The sequence below is a fragment of the Nipponia nippon genome, unplaced genomic scaffold (genome assembly GCF_047370975.1).
Source record: "Nipponia nippon isolate SJK-2023a ecotype South Korea unplaced genomic scaffold, ASM4737097v1 scaffold_42, whole genome shotgun sequence".
Taxonomy (NCBI): domain Eukaryota; kingdom Metazoa; phylum Chordata; class Aves; order Pelecaniformes; family Threskiornithidae; genus Nipponia; species Nipponia nippon.
In genome coordinates this window covers 416,589-433,306 of record NW_028262361.1, presented here as the reverse complement: position 1 = coordinate 433,306, position 16,718 = coordinate 416,589, and the positions used below count along the sequence as shown (strand labels likewise).

The 16,718-nt window shown below is 70.6% G+C and overlaps 4 protein-coding genes across 14 annotated transcripts in view; 2 read left to right on the top strand and 2 right to left on the bottom strand.

The window, feature by feature from the left end:
• Nucleotides 1-985: 985 nt before the first annotated feature.
• LOC104012408 (beta-1,3-galactosyltransferase 2-like) lies at nucleotides 986-5,265 on the bottom strand. Its single transcript, XM_087777935.1, has 2 exons — nucleotides 4,877-5,265; nucleotides 986-2,339 (listed from the first exon to the last, which is right to left on the bottom strand). The coding sequence occupies exon 2, from the start codon at nucleotides 2,322-2,324 to the stop codon at nucleotides 1,296-1,298; it is 1,029 nt and encodes a 342-aa protein (XP_087634061.1). The 5' UTR covers nucleotides 2,325-2,339; nucleotides 4,877-5,265; the 3' UTR covers nucleotides 986-1,295.
• A 1,669-nt stretch (nucleotides 5,266-6,934) lies between these two features.
• On the bottom strand, nucleotides 6,935-10,385 carry QTRT1 (queuine tRNA-ribosyltransferase catalytic subunit 1). The gene is made up of 10 exons (XM_087778018.1): nucleotides 10,132-10,385; nucleotides 9,555-9,623; nucleotides 8,919-9,057; nucleotides 8,746-8,824; nucleotides 8,538-8,653; nucleotides 7,834-7,972; nucleotides 7,680-7,755; nucleotides 7,488-7,597; nucleotides 7,322-7,406; nucleotides 6,935-7,242 (listed from the first exon to the last, which is right to left on the bottom strand). Exons 1-10 carry the CDS (start codon nucleotides 10,366-10,368, stop codon nucleotides 7,090-7,092), a joined length of 1,203 nt encoding a protein of 400 aa, XP_087634144.1. The 5' UTR covers nucleotides 10,369-10,385; the 3' UTR covers nucleotides 6,935-7,089.
• Nucleotides 10,386-10,570: 185 nt separating this feature from the next.
• LOC148052896 (uncharacterized) lies at nucleotides 10,571-13,292 on the top strand. Of its 4 annotated transcripts, none has more exons than XM_087778035.1 (5): nucleotides 10,571-10,895; nucleotides 11,093-11,160; nucleotides 12,437-12,606; nucleotides 12,885-13,017; nucleotides 13,095-13,292. In XM_087778035.1, exons 3-5 carry the CDS (start codon nucleotides 12,444-12,446, stop codon nucleotides 13,234-13,236), a joined length of 438 nt encoding a protein of 145 aa, XP_087634161.1. In that variant the 5' UTR covers nucleotides 10,571-10,895; nucleotides 11,093-11,160; nucleotides 12,437-12,443; the 3' UTR covers nucleotides 13,237-13,292. The 4 variants fall into 4 exon arrangements, with proteins under 4 accessions (XP_087634161.1, XP_087634160.1, XP_087634159.1 ...); XM_087778034.1 differs by having other exon boundaries at nucleotides 10,571-10,984; XM_087778033.1 differs by lacking the exons at nucleotides 10,571-10,895; nucleotides 11,093-11,160 and adding an exon at nucleotides 11,345-11,739.
• A 663-nt stretch (nucleotides 13,293-13,955) lies between these two features.
• DNM2 (dynamin 2) overlaps nucleotides 13,956-16,718 on the top strand; it is a 34,876-nt gene continuing 32,113 nt past the window's right edge. For 5 of the 8 annotated variants that reach the window (XM_087778047.1, XM_087778046.1, XM_087778044.1 and 2 more), the window contains exon 1: nucleotides 13,956-14,275. In XM_087778047.1, the coding sequence (XP_087634173.1) occupies nucleotides 14,115-14,275 (161 nt within the window). In that variant the 5' untranslated portion in view covers nucleotides 13,956-14,114. The remainder of the gene's footprint in view (nucleotides 14,276-16,718) is intronic. The other 3 variants (XM_087778048.1, XM_087778045.1, XM_087778041.1) reach the window with 1 other exon arrangement.

Sequence of the window (16,718 nt, the reverse complement as noted above, 5' to 3'; positions counted from 1 at the left end):
CGGCCGTGCCGGTAGCTACGGCACTCCTCGCAACGATAACGCCATTTGAACACCGATAGCGGTTTCGGTTTACTCACCTTTCTGGAGGAAAGGTGGAGCGGTGTTTGCCCAGCTGGGCGCGCGCAGGCGCTGTCCCGGGGAACCGACGGTGCCGAGCGGCTCCCACGCCCAAACGTTGCGGCACCTCGCTGCCGGGTGGCGTCTCTTTGACCAAAGCCACGGGGCAGCCGGGCTCTGAGCTACAAAATTGCACCTTTTCCAACAAAAACGACGCCGGAGCTGCCTCTTCGGCTCCTTTAAGCTGGAGCCGTTATTGCACCGGTGCCATTCTGCCACGTGCGTTTTGCACGTGTGTAAATGCGCTGCCTCCGGCGCGGCGCATTTATTTTAAATAAACTTTGCGCCTTGCCCCGGCGTTCCCGGTTCTCTCCGCGCCAGCGGCAGAGCTGGACACGAGCGCAACCCCTTAACGCCCCGATGGCGTTTGTTCTGCTGGTGGTGGCGAGGCTGAGTTGAACCAACAGCCAAAGCAAACACCGGGGCCGCTGCCCGGCTGGAGCCGGCATTTCGGTGCCGGCGGCCCCTTCCCGGTGCCGCCAGCGGCTTCCCCCGCAGCCGGGGAAGAAGGGAGGGGGAGCGGGAAGGTGTTCTGAGGTCCGGTTTTTATTTCTCGTTCCCCTGCTCTGATTTGATCGGCAATAAATTAAATCGATTTTCCCCGGGCCGAGTCCCTCGTGCCGCGGCGGTAACCGGTGTGGGATCTCCCCCCGCCAGCCTTTCGCTCCCCGTCCGGCTTCGGGGGAGAGGCGAGGCGGCTGGCGAGCTCGGTTACAAACATCGGCTATAACTTAACGCCGGCACGGCTTGACCGCCGGCGGGGTCCCTGACCACCGAGCCCCACAGGCTCGCTGCAAAACAAATACAATAATCATAATAATAATAATAATAATAATAATAATAATAATAATAAAAAAAAAAAGCTGGATAAAGTGGAGTAGCTGGTCCCGTGAGCGAAGCCCTCGGTTCCGGCTGCGCGAGCCGGCTGGCGGCTCAGTCTGGGGGGAAAAGGCGGCCCCGGCGGGGCCGGGCGCGGCGGAGGGGTCCCCCCCGAGAGCCCCAAGGTTTGGAGACGGCCCCGAGCGGCTGCTCGAGAGCCGGAGACTGGCCAGAAAGTCAGCGGAGGGGGCGAAGCCGGCGGGTGCCGGCCCGGGGAGGGGACGGTGCTGCCCGCTGCCGGGGCTACGGGACGCTCCGGTGCCCGGCAGCCCCGGCGCGGCTTGGCCCTCCGGCCGCGGCTAGTGGCAGGCCACCTTCTCCTCCTGGAACCGGGGCCAGATCTGCAGCAGGTCCCAGGGCTGGTAGTGATGGACCATCACCAGCCGGGAGAACCGGCACTTCTCGTACTTGATCCGGTACATGTTGAAGACGCCCCAGGGGCTGCTGGTGACGCCGATGCCCAGCGCGTGCAGGCAGATGCCCACGAAGGAATCCTCCATGTTGATGACGGGCAAAGTTTGGGCCACGCCGTAGATTTTGCTGGCCAGGTCCCCGGAGAAGACGTAGCCGGGCCCGCCGCAGTAGGGCGGGTAGGTGTTGTTGGGGTAGACCTCGCGGGGCACGTACCACTTGTAGGCCTTGCTGCGCAGCGGCCCCGTGTTGCGGTAGATGTAACCCGTCATGAAGTTCTGCTTGGGGGGCACCAGGAAGCGGTGCACCAGGTAGCCCAGGTTGAGGAAGACGTCGTGGTCGGCCTTCATCACGTAGCTGGCGTTGGGGCAGTGCTTGCTCACCCACTCCATGCCCATCAACGTCTTCAACGTCAAGTTGTTGTAGGTGTCCAAGAAATCTTGCTGGAGGATGTCGTGGTAGAGAAGGCTCTCCTCCTCCAGCACCGGCCGCAGCTCCCGCCCGAACACCGGGTCGATGCCGGTGAGGAAGAGACGGAGGATGGAGACCCCCGGCACCGAGCTCTCGTTGCCCCAGGTTTGCCGGATGGCGTTCCTGCCGTGCACGTCCCTCGGCTGCGTCACCACCAGCAGCACCAGGAAGGGCGTCCGGTCCCGGCACTTGTCGGGCTCGTTGAGGAGGAAGCGGTAGGGGTAGGGGTAGGGGGGCTGCAGCGGGTGCCGGGTGGGGGCCGGTTTTGCCGTGGTGTTGCCGTGTCGATCCGGCGCCCGGTGCTGCTGGTCGGTGGCGTCTCGGCGGGGCGGGGCGGAGGCGGTGGTGACGGGCTCCTCGGTGAAGCGCTGCACCTGCAGCCCCAGCAGTGCCAGCGACACCAGGACGGGTGGCAGCAGGCGGCACAGGCTCAGCTGGCGCTTCATGGCTCCGGCCACTGCCTGGGGGAGAGCCGGCGCCTCAGAGCGATGGCGGGGAGAGCCGGCGCCTCAGAGCGACGGCGGGCCCACCCAGCGCTCGCCTGGCACCCAAAAAATCCGCTCACTCGGTGCCCACCCGATGTTGGCTCTGCGCCCACCCAGCCGCTCGCTCTGCGCCCACCCAATGCTGGCTCTGCGCCCACCCAGCCGCTCGCTCTTTGCCCAGCTGCTGCATTTCAGGGTCTTGCGGTGCTGCCAGCCACGGGCTGGGCCGAGCTGAGGCGGGGGCCGCACTGGGCACCCACAGCCCCGTCGGTGTCCCCGCACCCACCCCGGTGTGGCCGGGGCTGCCTCGGCGCAGGTGCCACGGGGCCGGGCGCTGATAAGAGGCGCCGGGTGCGATAAGGGAAGGAACGCGAAGCCGTGGGCCCCCCGCGGGACCGGCGCAAACACCGCGACGGCGAGGCGACCCCGGGAGCCACCGCGGCCCCCGGGGGGGGGCACAGGGGTCCGGGGGGGGGCAGAGAGGGACTGAGGGGTCCCCAGGGGGGCAGAGAGGGGTCGGGGGGGGGCCCCGGGGGGGGCAGAGAGGGACTGAGGGGTCCCCAGGGGGGCAGAGAGGGGTCGGGGGGAGCCCCGGGGGGGGGGGGGCACAGGGGTCCGGGGGGGCAGAGAGGGACTGGGGGGTCCCCAGAGGGGCAGAGAGGGGTCGGGGGGGCCCCGGGGGGGGCAGAGAGGGGTCGGGGGGGGCCGGGGGGGGCAGAGAGGGACTGGGGGGTCCCCAAGGGAGCAGAGAGGGGTCGGGGGAGCCCCGGGGGGGGCACAGGGGTCCGGGGGGGCAGAGAGGGACTGGGGGTCCCCAGGGGGGCAGAGAGGGGTCGGGGGGGCCGGGGGGGCAGAGAGGGACTGGGGGGTCCCCAGGGGGGCAGAGAGGGGTCGGGGGAGCCCCGGGGGGGGCACAGGGGTCCGGGGGGGCAGAGAGGGACTGGGGGGTCCCCAGGGGGGCAGAGAGGGGTCGGGGGAGCCCCGGGGGGGCACAGGGGTCCGGGGGGGCAGAGAGGGACTGGGGGGTCCCCAAGGGAGCAGAGAGGGGTCGGGGGGGCCGGGGGGGCAGAGAGGGACTGGGGGGTCCCCAGGGGGGCAGAGAGGGGTCGGGGGAGCCCCGGGGGGGGGCACAGGGGTCCGGGGGGGCAGAGAGGGACTGGGGGGTCCCCAGGGGGGCAGAGAGGCGTCGGGGGGGTCGGGGGGGCAGAGAGGGACTGGGGGTCCCCAGGGGGGCAGAGAGGGGTCGGGGGGAGCCCCGGGGGGGGGCACAGGGGTCCGGGGGGGCAGAGAGGGACTGGGGGGTCCCCAAGGGAGCAGAGAGGGGTCGGGGGGGGCCGGGGGGGGCAGAGAGGGACTGGGGGGTCCCCAGGGGGGCAGAGAGGGGTCCGGGGGGTCCCCGGGGTCTGGGGGGTCCCCAGGGGGGAGCCCCGGGGTCCCGGCCCAGCCTCTCCCCAACTGGACCCCCCGGGCACCCCGGCCAGTTAAACCAGTAAAACCAGTTGGGGGTCCCGCCGCCTGTCCCTGGCCCGGTGGGAGCCGCGGGGGTCCTGGGGCCAGGAGCACCGGCTCTGCCCAGTTCATCCCAGTTCCCCTCTCGGTGCAGCTCCCAGCTCTGCCCAGTTCTCCCAGTTCACAGCAGGTTGTAGCTGCCGGCTCTGACTGTTTCTCCCAGTTCCCCTCCGGTGCAGCTCGCAGCCCTGCCCAGTTTTCCCAGTTTACCCCAGGGTGCAGCTCCTATCCCTGCCCAGTTCTCTCAGTTCTCCCAGTTCGCAGCAGGTTGTAGCTCCCAGCTCTGACCGTTTCTCCCAGTTCCCCTCAGGTGCAGCTCCCAGCTCTGCCCAGTTCTCCCAGTTCACCTCTTGGTGCAGCTCCCAGCCCTGCCCAGTTCATCTCAGTTCCCCTCAGTGCAGCTCCTGGCTCTGCCCAGTTCTCCCAGTTCACAGCAGGTTGCAGCTCCCAGCCCTGCCTGGGGCTCCCCAGTTCACCCAGGGTGCAGCACTCAACCTTTCCCAGTTCATCCCAGTTCCCCCTTGGGGTGCAGCTCCCATCCCTGCCCAGTTCATCCCAGTTCCCCTGGGGTACAGCGCTCAGCCTTACTCAGTTGATCCCAGTTTCCCCAGGTGCCGCTCCCCTCCCTGCCCAGTTTTCCATGTTTCTCCTGCGACTCCTCTTGCTGCAGCTCCAGTTGCTCCCAGTGGATCCCAGTTCACCCCAGGTGCCGCTCCTAGCCCTTCCCAGTTGCTCCCACTGGACCCCACTTCACCCCAGGTGCCGCTCCTAGCCCTTCCCAGCTGCTCCCAGTGGACCCCAGTTCACCCCAGGTGCCGCTCCTAGCCCTTCCCAGTTGACCCCAGTTCACCCCAGGTGCCCTCCCAGCTCTTCCCAGTTGCTCCCAGTTGCTCCCAGTTGACCCCAGGTGCTGCTCCTAGCCCTTCCCAGTTGTTCCCAGTTGCTCCCAGTTGACCCCAGGTGCCACTCCAAGCCCATCCCAGTGGCTCCCAGGTGCCGCTCACCTGCCCGTCGGCCCCGGTGCGACCGCTGCCGGTGCGACCGCTGCCAGTGCGACCGCGGTGCCTGGCGGTGGCAGAAATCGCCACGGGCGGCTGACGTAGCCGCGGCCACCCCACCCTCTCCACGAACTTCCTCCCCGCGGCCGCCCCGGCCACGCGCCCCGGCTGACGCACGGCCCCGGCCACGACGCCTCCGCCGTGGGGCAGGGGATGGGGGGCCCGGACCCCCGCCCCGAGCTGCGGGGGGGCGAGGGGAGCGGGGACGGCCCAAATTTGGGGGTTTTGAGCTGAAAACAGCAGTGGCGGGCGTGGGGGGGCGAGCTCCCAGCCCCCCGAGGGACCCACACGTCCGAGCTCCCGGACCCCCAGCAGGGACCCACATGGCTGAGCCCTGAGCCCCCCAAGGGACCCACACGTCCGAGCTCCCAGCCCCCCGAGGGACCCACACGTCCGAGCTCCCAGCCCCCCGAGGGACCCACATGGCTGAGCCCTGAGCCCCCCAAGGGACCCACACGTCCGGGCTCCCGGACCCCCAAAGGCCCCACGTGGCCGCGCTTCCAGACCCCCCTGTGTGAGCTCCGGGACCCCCGAAGGACCCCCATTTCCCAGCTCCCGGACCCCCAAAGGCCCCCCCGTGTTCTAGATCCGAGACCCCCCCCCCACGTCCCGGCTCCCGGCCCCCCGCGAGCCCCCAGCGCAGACCTCGGGGAGCACCCGGGCCCCGCGGGGGACCGGGGGCTCCCAGGAGCTCACGCCGCGTCGCTGCCTCCAGCCATGTGTCTGGCACCGGCTGCTGGGGACAAAGGGCACGGCCGTGCGCTGCTGGGGGACTTCACCCGTGGGGAGGGTGGGGCCCCGGTCACCGCATCCCTGTCCCGTGTCCCCATCCCTGTCCCTTGTCCCCATCCCTATCCTTGTCCCTGTCCTTTGTCCCTGTCCCTTGTCATCTTCCCTGTCCCTTGTCCCCATCCCTTGTCCCGATCCCCATCCTCGTCCCTTGTCCCTGTCCCCATCCCCGTCCCTTGTTCCCATCCCTGTCCCCATCCCCATCCCTGTCCCATGTCCCTGTCCCTGTCCCTTGTCCCCATCCCTGTCCCTTGTCCCCGTCCCCAGGACCTGGCTGCAGGGGGCTGCGCTCTCTGTCTGCCCCCCCAGGACACCCCGATTGCCCTGAGCCCCCACCCGCACCCACCCGCACCCACCTGCACCCGCTGCCCTATTTAAGCCCATCCCAGCCCCTTCCCCTTCTCCCGGCCGGCTCCTGCCCCGGTTCCTCCCCTCGCCTCGGCGGACCCCAGGGTGGCCCCGGCTCGGCCCCCGCTGCGGGAGCGGGGCCCCTGGGTGGGGGGCAATGCGCGGGGCCCCCCCGGGGTGCTGAGGGGCGCCGGGGCGGGTTTGCGGCACGCTGGGGGCCGCGACGATGACGACGGGACGGATCTGGGGTGCGGCGGTGGAGAAGGGGCTGACGGAGGAGCAGAGGCGGAGAGCATCCAGGTCCTGTGTCCCCGTGTCCCCCCTGTGTCCCCGCGTGTCCCCTGTGTCCCCCCTGCAACCCCGGTCCCCCACCACCCCAGTCCCCTCCTGTGTCCCTGGGACCCCCGAGCATCCCAGTTCCCCCTCTTCATTCCCGGCTCCCCAAAATGTCCCCAGTTCCCCCCTGCACCCCCAGACCCCATCGCCCCTACCCCTCTCCCTCGGTCCCCTCCCGGGACCCCAGAGCGTCCCCTTGTCCCCTCTTGGGTCCCCAGAGCGTCCCCGATCCCCTCCCAGGACCCCAGAGCGTCCCCGATCCCCCCCCGGGACCCCCCGGCGTCCCCCAAATCCCCGGTTCTCCGGCCGTGGGCTCCACCGGCCCCTGCGATGGCAGCTGAGCCCCCCGGGGCGGCGCTGGCCGGGCCCCCCCGACCCATTTGGGCCCCCCCCAGACACTTTCGGGCCCCCCGACCCTTTCGGGCCCCCCCCGACCCATTTGGGCCCCCCCGACCCTTTCGGGCCCCCCCGACCCATTCAGAGCCACACAAGCCGCTGTTCCCAAGAAATTTTATTTGGATGCAGCCACAGCAGCTGCCCCCCCCCCCCTAAAAAAAGACCGAAGTAGTAAAAAACCGCAAAAAAAAAAAGTACAAAAACCGAAGTACGGAAAGGCGAAAGCGGGCCGGGGTCTGCCGGCGGGCTCGGCCCCTCCGCCGCCCCCCGGGGATGGCGGGGGGTCCCCGTCAGTCCAGGGCGATGCCGACGGCGGCCAGAGCCTCCCCGACCCAGCGGGGGACCCGCTCCCGCGCCCCGTACATGGCGCGCATGAACTCCCGGACGAATTCGGGGAAGCGCTGGGCCAGGATGCTCTCGCGGATGGAGGCCATCAGGCCCAGCTGCGGGAGAGGGGAGGGGGTTACGGGGGGGCCGGGACCCCCCGGCGCCGCCCCGCGCCCCCCGCGCCCCCCAGCCCACCTGGTAGGCGATGTTGTGGACGGTGAGGTGGTGCAGGGCGGCCGTCTCGCTGCGGATCAGGGCGTGCAGGTACGCGCGGCTGTGCCTGGAGGGGGGCAGAGAGACGGGGGGGAGCGGGGTGGGGGTCAGACCCCCCCCTCGGCCCCCCCCCGGGCCCCCCACCCACCGCCGGCACGTGGGGCAGCCGCAGTTCTCGTCGATGGGGCGGAAATCTTTGGCGAATTGTTTGTTCTTCAGCTGCAGGGAGCCCCAGGGGACCAGGGCCGAGCCGAAACGCTGCGGGGAGGGGAGCGGGGTCAGGGGTGGGGGGGTCCCCGACCCCGGGGGGGGGTCTGTGTCCCCCCGAACCCCCCCTTACCGCCGTCCGGGTGGGGAAGACGCAGTCGAACATGTCGCAGCCCAGAGCGACGCAGACCACCAGGTCGGTGGCGTAGCTGCGGAGGGGAGCGGGGTCTGAGCGGGGGGGGTCTGCGCCCCCAACGCCCCCCTCCCCCCGGCCCCCCCGGCCCTACCCCACGCCCATCAGGTAGCGGGGCTTGTCCCGCGGCAGGCGGTCGGTGCTGAGCTTCACCATCCTCCAGAACTGGTCCTTCTCCTCGCCCCCGCTCAGGCCCCCGATGGCGAAGCCGGGGACGTCGCGACGGGTCATTTCTGGGGGGGGTGGGGGGCTGTGAGCACCCCAAGGACCCCCGACCCCCCCGCAGCCCGGCGGGGGGGGGGGGGGGGGGGGGGGAAGGGGGGGGGCAGGAGGAAGATGAGGGGTGGGAGGAAGATGGGGAGCTGGGGGAGGATGAGGAGCAGGAGGAAGATGGGGAATGGGGGGGAAGCGGGGAATGGGGGGCAGAGAGGGAGCGGGAAGAGGATGGGGAGTGGGAGGAGGATGAGGAGCAGAGGAAGGAGGGGAGCGGGAGGAAGATGGGGAATGGGAGGAAGACAGGGATCTGGGGGAGGATGAGGGGTGGGAGGAAGATGAGGAGTGAGGGGCAGACAGGCAGCGGGATGAAGGTGGGGATGGGAGGAGGACAAGGAGCAGATGGGGAAGGGGAAGAGGATGGGGAGCGGGAGGAAGGTGGGGAGGGGGAGGAGGAGGAGGAGGAAGGCTGGGAGGAGGCAGAGGAGCGGGAGGAAGGCCGGGAGGAGGCGGAGGAGCGGGAGGAAGGCCGGGAGGAGGAGGAGGAGCGGGAGGAAGGCCGGGAGGGGGCCACGGCCCCGCTACCTTCCAGGCACTTGGTGCGCAGGGCGGGATCCAGCCCCCCCTGGATGATGGCGAAGAGGTTCTGCTGCTCGGGGCGGCGGTTGGCGGCGATGCAGCGGTCCAGCCAGCGGACGGACCTGGGGACGGACAGACGGACGGACAGGGCGGCGTCGGGGCTGGGGGGGGGTGGGAAGAGGGGGGGTCTGGGGGGCAGCGGGGGGTCCCGGACCTGTGCATGGCCTCCTCCACGCGCGGCCCCGTCGTGGTGCTGCTCACCACGTCGTCCAGCTGCATCACGATGTCGGCGCCTGCGGGGCGCAGGCGGGGGTGAGGGGGGGTCCCGGGGGACACCCCCCCCCCCCCCCCCGGGTTTGGGGGGGCTCCCTGCCCCCCCCGACTCACCCAGGGCGTTCTGGATCTCGATGGACCGCTCGGGGCTGAGCAGGATCTCCTCCCCGCCGTAAGGGGAGCGGAAGCGGACCCCCTCCTCCGTCACCTCCGACAGCTCCACCAGCGAGACCATCTGGAAGCCCCCGCTGTCCTGGGGGGGGGACACGGGGGACCCCGATAACGGGGCTGGGGGCTGCCCAGGACCCCCGGGGGGGGGGGGCTGGGGGGCCCTGGGGGGGGGGCCGGGGGGAGGGCTTCCCCCAGGGTGGGGGGCTGGAGGGTTCCCCCCTCAAGGTGGGGGTCCTGGGGGTCCCTGTCCCCCCCAGGGTGGGGGGCTGGAGGGCTCCCCCCTCAAGGTGGGGGTCCTGGGGGTCCCTGTCCCTCCCAGGGTGGGGGGCTGGAGGGTCTCCCCCCTCAGGTGGGGGTCCTGGGGGTGTCACCCCCCCTCCAGGTGGGGGCCTGGGGGGTTCCCCCCCAAGGTGAGGGTCCTGGGGGTGTTCCTCTCCTCCAAGGCGGGGGTCCAGCGGGTCTCCCCTGCACCCAGGCGGGGGTCCAGGGGGTCCCGGTCCCCCCCGGCGGGTCCTAGGAGGGCTCCCCCCAGGCGGGGGTCCGGGGGTGTCGGGGCGCCGGGGGTGGCGCCCCCCTCACCGTCAGCAGGTTGTGGGGCCAGTCCATGAAGGCGTGGAGGCCGCCGGCGCGCCGCACCAGCTCCGGGCCCTGCGGGGAGGGGGCGCGGGTCGGGGGGGGGGCCGGGGGACCCCCTGGGGGGCGGGGCTACCGCGGGGGGGGGCGGGGCTACAAAGGGCGGGGCTACAAAAAGGGCGTGGCCATCCCGGTCCCCTCTCCCATGGGCACAGGTGGGCTAAGCCCCCCCCGGGGCGTGGTCACAACAGAAGGGTGTGGCCATAAGGGGCGTGGTCATCGATGGGTGTGGCCACGGGGGCGTGCCCCCCCGGGGTTCCCCCAAGGGATTGGGGCTGGGGGGGGGGTGGGTTGTGAAGGGGCGTGGGCTTCCCGGGGGGCGTGGCCCTCTCGGGAGCCGGGGTCTGTGGGGGCGTGTCCCTCAGTGGGCGTGGCCTCCCTGTGCTGGGGGGCGGAGCCCTCGCGGGAGCGGGGCCCTCCGGTGCCCGGACGCTGCCCGGTGGCTGCGGGCGGGCCCTCCCCCGGCCCCGCCGCCCCCCCCCCGGCCCCGTGCCCCCCTCCCCGCCGCGGCGGCGGCGCTCACCGGCCGCGTGCCCAGGTGGTAGGTGTTGCCGAGGCAGATGCGGCAGCCGAGCGCGGCGAGCTGGGCCGCCGTGACGCCCTTAGCGGTGCCGCGGGTACCCACGGGCATGAAGACGGGGCAGGGGACGGGGCCGTGCGGCAGTCGCAGCTCGCCGGCCCGGGCCCGGCTCCTCCCGCACTCCGCCGCTACCCGCAGCAGCGGCGCCGGGCCCGGTCCCGCCACCCTGGGCGCCGCCATCTTCCCGCTCCCCCACGTGACCCGCGCTTCCGGCCGCCCCCGGAAGTGGTCGTAACCAGGGGCAACGCGACCGCCATGTTAAGGCTTCGGCCTCCGCGCTGGGCCTCGGCGGGGAGGGGACCCTCCTCCGCCCCCGTCTCTCTCGGGAGAGCCCCCCCCCCCCATGTCCCCGGGGAGAGCCCCCTCCTTCCCCCCTGCTCCCCGTGATCCCTGGGAGAGCCCCCTCCTCAGTCTGCCCCCCCGTCCCTTGGGAGAGCCCCCTTCCCTGGTCCCTATGTCCCCCACGGAGAGCCCCCTCCTCTGCCTCCCTCCCGTGGGGAGATCCCCTTCCTCTGGCCCCTGAGCCCCCTCCTCTGTCCCCTTGTCCTGGGGCTGAGCCCCCTCCCCTGGTCCCTGAGCCCCCCCCGGGGGAAGCCTCCTCCTCCCCCTGCCTCAGTTTCCCCTGACACAACAGCTCCATCCGTCCCCTGGGGATCCCCCCGCGCCAGCCGCACCCGGGATTTCCCCCCGGGCTGCCTCACCGGCAGGTCTGCGCACGGAGAGACCCCCCCCTTCGCTCCCCCTTTGCCCCCCGGGCGGTGTCAGGGCCCGGCGGGGCCCAGGCCCCCCCCGTCAGGTCTGTGGGGGGTCCGGCCGGGGCAGCAGCTCGGCCCTCGCGCCTGGGAAACCCCAGCTGGGGAGATATTCCCTGTTTCGCTATAAACGGCTCTTTCTGTTTCTGCAGACTCCGCCGTGATCGGCTCCCGGCGCGAGGGAGGCGAGCGTGCGTGGGAGCCCGCCCGTCTGCAGGAGGTAACCTCCCCGCGGAAGAGCGGCTTCCCCAAACGGATTCGCGGCCCTCTGTAGGGGAGCTGGCGACCGCCCCGTTTGGGGGGCTCTGCCTTCCCAGTCAGACCCCCCAGCTGGGACGGGGGCCCTTTACTGGTGAGGGGGAGCAGGGGAGGGATGAGGGACGTGCCCCGGGCTGGTTCGCTACGGCCGGAGCGCCCGGGTAGAGATTTCCTAAAACCACGTTCAGGAACGATCCGGAGAGCCCCGGAGTCCTGCGCGGCGAGGAGGGCGAGGGCTGGGTGGCCATAACCCCACACCGGGCTCCTGCGGGCCGCCCTGCCTGCGCCGCCGCGTGCCGCGCCGCCAGGCTGTCCCAGGACCCGTAACCGAACGTGGCGATGAACTCGTTATAGCGTTAACGAGCCGGATGAGGGATGGACGCTCAGGGAAGCGCAGCGCAGCCCGGCTCCGACGGAGCTGCGGCTTCTGGGTGAATCCCCCCGGCGCCGTCACCTGCGCCCGGAGCAGCCCAGCCCCTCCTCGTCCGCTCTCCCGCCTGAAACGCGGGGTTTTTATCTCAGAAATCTCGCTGGGAATCTGGTAATCGACTCGCCGAGCGCAGCGAGGGATTTAATTACCCGTTCCCAGAGAGGGGAAGGGAAACAGCTGCTGGCCTCTCCGCAGCCTCCCTCCCCGCTCCTCCCTCCGCGTCGCTGGGGACCGGCAAAGCCGCGCCGGTGGCTCGGCGCATCCGCGGGACGCTGGCTCCCTCCCTCCCGTGCCGTCCCTCTCCCCGCCGGCGGCTCCCGGGGGGCGGCTCGGCCGTTTCGGAGCCAAACGGTTGAGCCCAGGTTATGGTAATGCCAGCGGGTTGGAATAACCCGGAGCCCCGAGCGGGTTCCCTCGGGTGACGGGGACACAAATCTTCCCCCTGAGCTGCTGCGGCCGTGCCCGGGGGGCGCGGCGGGGACAGAACCCCCCGTTCTGGGGACGAGCTGCTTCTGGCACTCGGTTCCCCCCCGCCCCTGTGTCCGAAACCGGCCGCGTCTCTTCCCAGCCGGCCCGAAACGGGAGCAGGGATGGGTTTGGGAAACGCCGTGGTGGCTGCGACCGGGTTTCGGAGCTCGGTCACCCGCGGGGGACCCCAGGAGCCGGGTTATCCCCCCCGCTCCAGTGACGCCGGGATCTTCCCGTGGTGCCGTGACCCCGGGGCTGGACGGGAGGGTCGGCGCTGGCCGCGTCGGCGCTGCGGTGACCGGAGCGGTGACGATTCCCGTCTTCTCCTTCCCTTTCCCAGCTGGAAGATGGACGCGGTGCATCCCGGCCGGACCGAGCCCCCGGAGGCGCAGGAGCGACCGCACCGGCGGACGGTGGATCGGCTGAGCCCGGAGCTCCGGATGGAGAAATACATCCTGCTGAGCATGGATGGGAAGCTGCTGGGGCCGGAGCTGAGCCGGATCCGGAGCGGTAGGAACACCGGGAGGGAGGGTTTCCCCCAGGAATGGGCTGCCGGCCCCCCCAGTTCACGCTCTGGTCTGTGCTGGGAAGCTCTGGGGGTTTTCCCCGGGCCGCTCGCGCCCCAGCTGGATCGGGGAGGTTCCCCGTCACCCCGAAATCCAGGCGCCCTCGGTGTTTTTCCGGCCTTTCGGTGCTTTTTCGGGTGCCGAGGGATTCTCCGCTCCCCGCAATGGCGGGACGAAGCCCGGGCGGGGCCTGACGGCGCCTTCCCCCCGTCCCTGCCCCAGAGATGGCCCTGCCGCTGGAGCGGCCGGACGCTGACCTGCCCCAGGACCTGCCCTCCGGCTACCTCTGCCGCCAGCGCCGCTCCCTGCCCTCCTTCCCGCTGCCCGCCGGCCCCCAGACCCCCGCCGAGCTCAGGTAGGTGACGCTGACGGCCGCCGGCCGGCTCTGGGGGTCCCGGCGATGGCCTCTCCCACGCCCCCCGTCTCTTCCAGGAGCAGCTCGGACGTCCTCTGCGCCGGCCGCTTCCCGGCGGGACTCAGCCGCTTGGTGACCGGCATGCAGACCCCGGTTTTGCCGTCGCGCCGGGGCAGCCCGCCGGTACCGGAGAGCGGCTGGGGAGGCGCGGGGCGGTGACGGGAGCCGTCGCCGCGGGGCGAAGGCGTGAAATAAAGACCCCCGAGGTGACGGCCGTGGCCGGGCTGGTGCTGCTGGGGGCTCCCCGGGGGGGCGCGGGGTCGGGCCGGCCCCGGGGCCTCGCCTCCGGCGCTGCCGTCGGGAGTGCGCGGCTACACGGGGTTCTACGGTCAACCGGGCCGTGCCCGGGGAGGGAGGGAGGGAGGGAGGGGGGGAAAAAGCACCAAAGCAGCCAATCGGCTGGCAGGGATTGTTGATTGACAGCCGGCTGGCGAATGGCGAGAGGGTTTTCTCCCCGTTCAGCTTCCCTCCGATTCACCTCTCCGGTTGGATTGGGTAATCCGGGGGAGTGGCAGGCGCGCTGTCCAATGAGAGGGAGGGCGGGTGGGGAGAGGCGGGTGAACCCGTCGGTATCTTTCGGGTAGTGATTCGCTAGCTTTGCGGAGCGGCAGTCGTCTCTGCCAATGAAATGGCAGGAGCGATGTCGGGGGGGGGCGGGAGCCGCGGCAGCACCGCCTCAGCTGGCAGGCCAGCTCCGCCTCCCATTGGCGGGTAGGGAAGAGCGACGCGGTGGGAGGCCAATGGAACGGTAGAGAAGGGGCGTGGCTTCCCGCTCCCGCCCTCCAAGCTGATTGGCAGCCCGCCGCGCCTCTCCGCTCGGCTGGTTCCTCTGATCGACGGCCGAGCCGGCCAATGGCCGCGCGGCCTGAGGGGAGGGGGGGCGGGCCCGGCGGAGCGGCGCCCCGGGGGTGTCGCCAGTGCCGGATGAGGAGACTCGGAGGGGAAGTTTGGTCGCCGCCGCCGCGGGCCCTGTGAGGAGGAGCCGCCGCCGGGAGAGCGGGAACGTGGTTCCCTCTCCCGACCCCCCCCGCGCCGCCATGGGGAACCGGGGCATGGAGGAGCTGATCCCGCTGGTGAACAAGCTGCAGGACGCCTTCAGCTCCATCGGGCAGAGCTGCCACCTCGACCTGCCGCAGATCGCCGTGGTGGGCGGGCAGAGCGCGGGCAAGAGCTCGGTGCTGGAGAACTTCGTGGGGCGGTGAGTCCGCGGGGCGACGGGGAGGCGCGGGCGGCGCCTACGGTGACGGCGGAGCCGCTGCCCGCCGGCCGCTGCGCCACTGGCGTAAGCTCGCTTCGTGAATCCCGCCTGCGTAGGGCGCGGCCTGAGGGGACCCCCGCCGCCCGTTCCGCCGCCGCTACGCAAATTGCGGAGCGGCCCCGGCGGCCCCCTCCCCTCGCCCGGCCGTGCCCTACGCACTTGGCGTAAGGCGCGGCCCCGGGGGGGGAGCCGGGTCACCGGCGGCCCCTTACGCCAGCGGCGCAGGCGGGGGCCCGGGCCGCGGCTGGAGCGCACGGCGTTGGCGTAGGGGGGGTTTGTGAATACGGGAGGGGGGGACCCCCGGGCCGGGGATGCGCGGCCACGGCAGGTGCAGGCCCCGCCGTACCGGAGCCCCTTCCCGAGCAGCGAGACGGCGGAGGATGCTGCCAGGCAGGTGAGCCTCCCGCCCGCCGCGGAGCCTCGTCCCGGTGCGCGGCGCCTCCGGATTCTCCCAGGACGCCCTGGGAACGCCGCTCGGCGGGAGCCGCCGGGATGCTAAACCAGAGCGCCGGCGAAGCCGGGAGCGCGTCCTTCCACCCCTCTCGCTCCCCGTCGCCGTCCTCGCCAAGGCCGACGCCGGCTTACGCCGTGAAGGTGTTTCTGTTTCCAGGCTGATAGCGTCGGGCCTGCCGTCCTTCCTGCGCCGGGGTCTCAGCGGCCTGCTCGCGCTGGGGACGTGCGCCCTCGAGATAGGGCCGAGCTTGTGGCCGGAGGCGTCGGGGCCCGGCTGCGCGGCCGGTCGGCGTCAAGAGGATAAGGCGAGACCGCAGGCTTGACGCCCAGCCCAGGGTGCGAAGGGTGGGGAGGACAATATGTCTGCCCGGATAACGGCGGGGGGGAAGCGGAGCCGATTTCACCCCGCACGAACGCTGCGGGGTTTAAAAATCTTGCCGGGCGCTTTCGAAATCCGCCGTAATTGCGAATAACTTCTGCTTCTGCACCAAAGCGCCGCGAGCGGAGTCGCTTCTTCGGCCTTCGCCGCCTTTTGTCTCTTTTCCCCCCGCCGCCTTTGTGGGGACGGCGGCGCCGGCCGGGCGCTTAACGGCTCAGCTCTGGTCTTCGTTTCCTCGGGCGCTTGCTCCGTCCGCGGCGTAAGGAGCTGCCGTCGTCGCTGGACTCCTGCTGCGTCGTTCCCGTCCTCGCCTGCCCCTTGCTCTAGGGCTGCTGCTTGCTCCGTCTGCATCACACGACGGGATTCCCGTCCCGGCTGGGGCGGATGCTGTAATATTAACAATAGCAGCCTTCCTGTGACGTCATTCCATCCTGACAGGGGCCGGCGCGGATCTCGTCACCGACAAAACGGCGGCGGCTCGGTCCCGCTCTTCCACAGCACCCGGCGTTCGTTCGCCGCGATCTGAACCTTGGCGTTCCCAAAAAAAAAAAGGCAGGCCGGGCAGTTTGTCTGATTCGGCCTTTTTTTTTGGTGGCGCGGTTGCTGCGGTGCCGCGCCGGCGGTTCCCTTTCCCCGTAGCTTTCTGTTTGAAAGCGCCGCCTGAGTTTTCCCCGCCGTCGTGCTTTCTGCTATTGGATTTTTTATTTTTTTTTTTCCGCTTGCGTAACGTTTTTCCGAGCGGCGAGGTCAGGATCCGAGCCCGCTGTGCGATCCGTCACCAGACACGATTCGCCTTTTCTTTTATCCTCGCGCAGGTCGGATGCGGAGCGCGGATTCGCGGCCGGGGGTGCTTTTTCAGCCCGGTGTTGTTAGCGTGGGAGGGAGAGGAGGAGTCGGCCAGACCAGCGGAGCTCGAACCGCCCCAGATTAAACTCGCATCTGGGCTTTGCTAAGCCTCGCTGCAGTTGGGGTTGAAATGCTCGAGTTCTTCCCCCTCCTAAACTGCTGCCGGTGGAAATTTTGGCAGCCCCTAATTATTGTGCTGCTAGAAAACCGGCCCCCGTAATTAAAAATCTTTGTTTCGGAGCGTTGAAGCCTCGGTCAGAAGGTTTTTAATAAGGGGTGAACGCGCTCCGCAGACAGCCGGGCTCTGCGTCGCAGGCTTTCTGCGAGGCCGAACCCGCGCTCGTCTCTGTAACCGGGAGCCTTTCGCTCCCATCCTGTGGCGCTAACTTCGTTCCGCAGCTCCTGTTAATAACGGGGTAATTACGCGTGGCGTGGATTCTGCCCTGCCTTGGTGCCGGCGGTCTCCAACCGTCGGCTCGGTGGTCGCTGCCGCGTGCCGGTGGTACCGGCGCGTCGGCGTCTCCCGCTCTTTAAAGCGTTGCGTTCTCTCCACGCCTATTGAATTATTTGGGAATACGATAACGAGGAATACAGGCTATCGTTACGCGCTCTTAGGAAGCTCTGCACGATAATTTGGGGATTAATAGCCCCGAAACGGCTCGCCCGTTACCCAGGTTGGGCAGGGACCGCCTGCTTATCTCCGAC

Excerpts from the sequence above, each read along its gene's own strand:
- LOC104012408 (XM_087777935.1), bottom strand. The coding sequence starts at position 2,324 with ATGAAGCGCCAGCTGAGCCTGTGCCGCCTGCTGCCACCCGTCCTGGTG.
- QTRT1 (XM_087778018.1), bottom strand. The coding sequence starts at position 10,368 with ATGGCGGCGCCCAGGGTGGCGGGACCGGGCCCGGCGCCGCTGCTGCGG. Across the intron at positions 7,598-7,679 it reads TCTTCCCCACCCGGACGGCG|CGTTTCGGCTCGGCCCTGGT; the intron begins GTAAGGGGGGGT and ends CCCTCCCCGCAG. Across the intron at positions 7,243-7,321 it reads TCCACAACATCGCCTACCAG|CTGGGCCTGATGGCCTCCAT; the intron begins GTGGGCTGGGGG and ends CCTCTCCCGCAG.
- LOC148052896 (XM_087778033.1), top strand. The coding sequence starts at position 11,567 with ATGAGGGATGGACGCTCAGGGAAGCGCAGCGCAGCCCGGCTCCGACGG. Across the intron at positions 11,740-12,436 it reads GAAATCTCGCTGGGAATCTG|CTGGAAGATGGACGCGGTGC; the intron begins GTAATCGACTCG and ends TCCCTTTCCCAG. Across the intron at positions 12,607-12,884 it reads GCTGAGCCGGATCCGGAGCG|AGATGGCCCTGCCGCTGGAG; the intron begins GTAGGAACACCG and ends TCCCTGCCCCAG.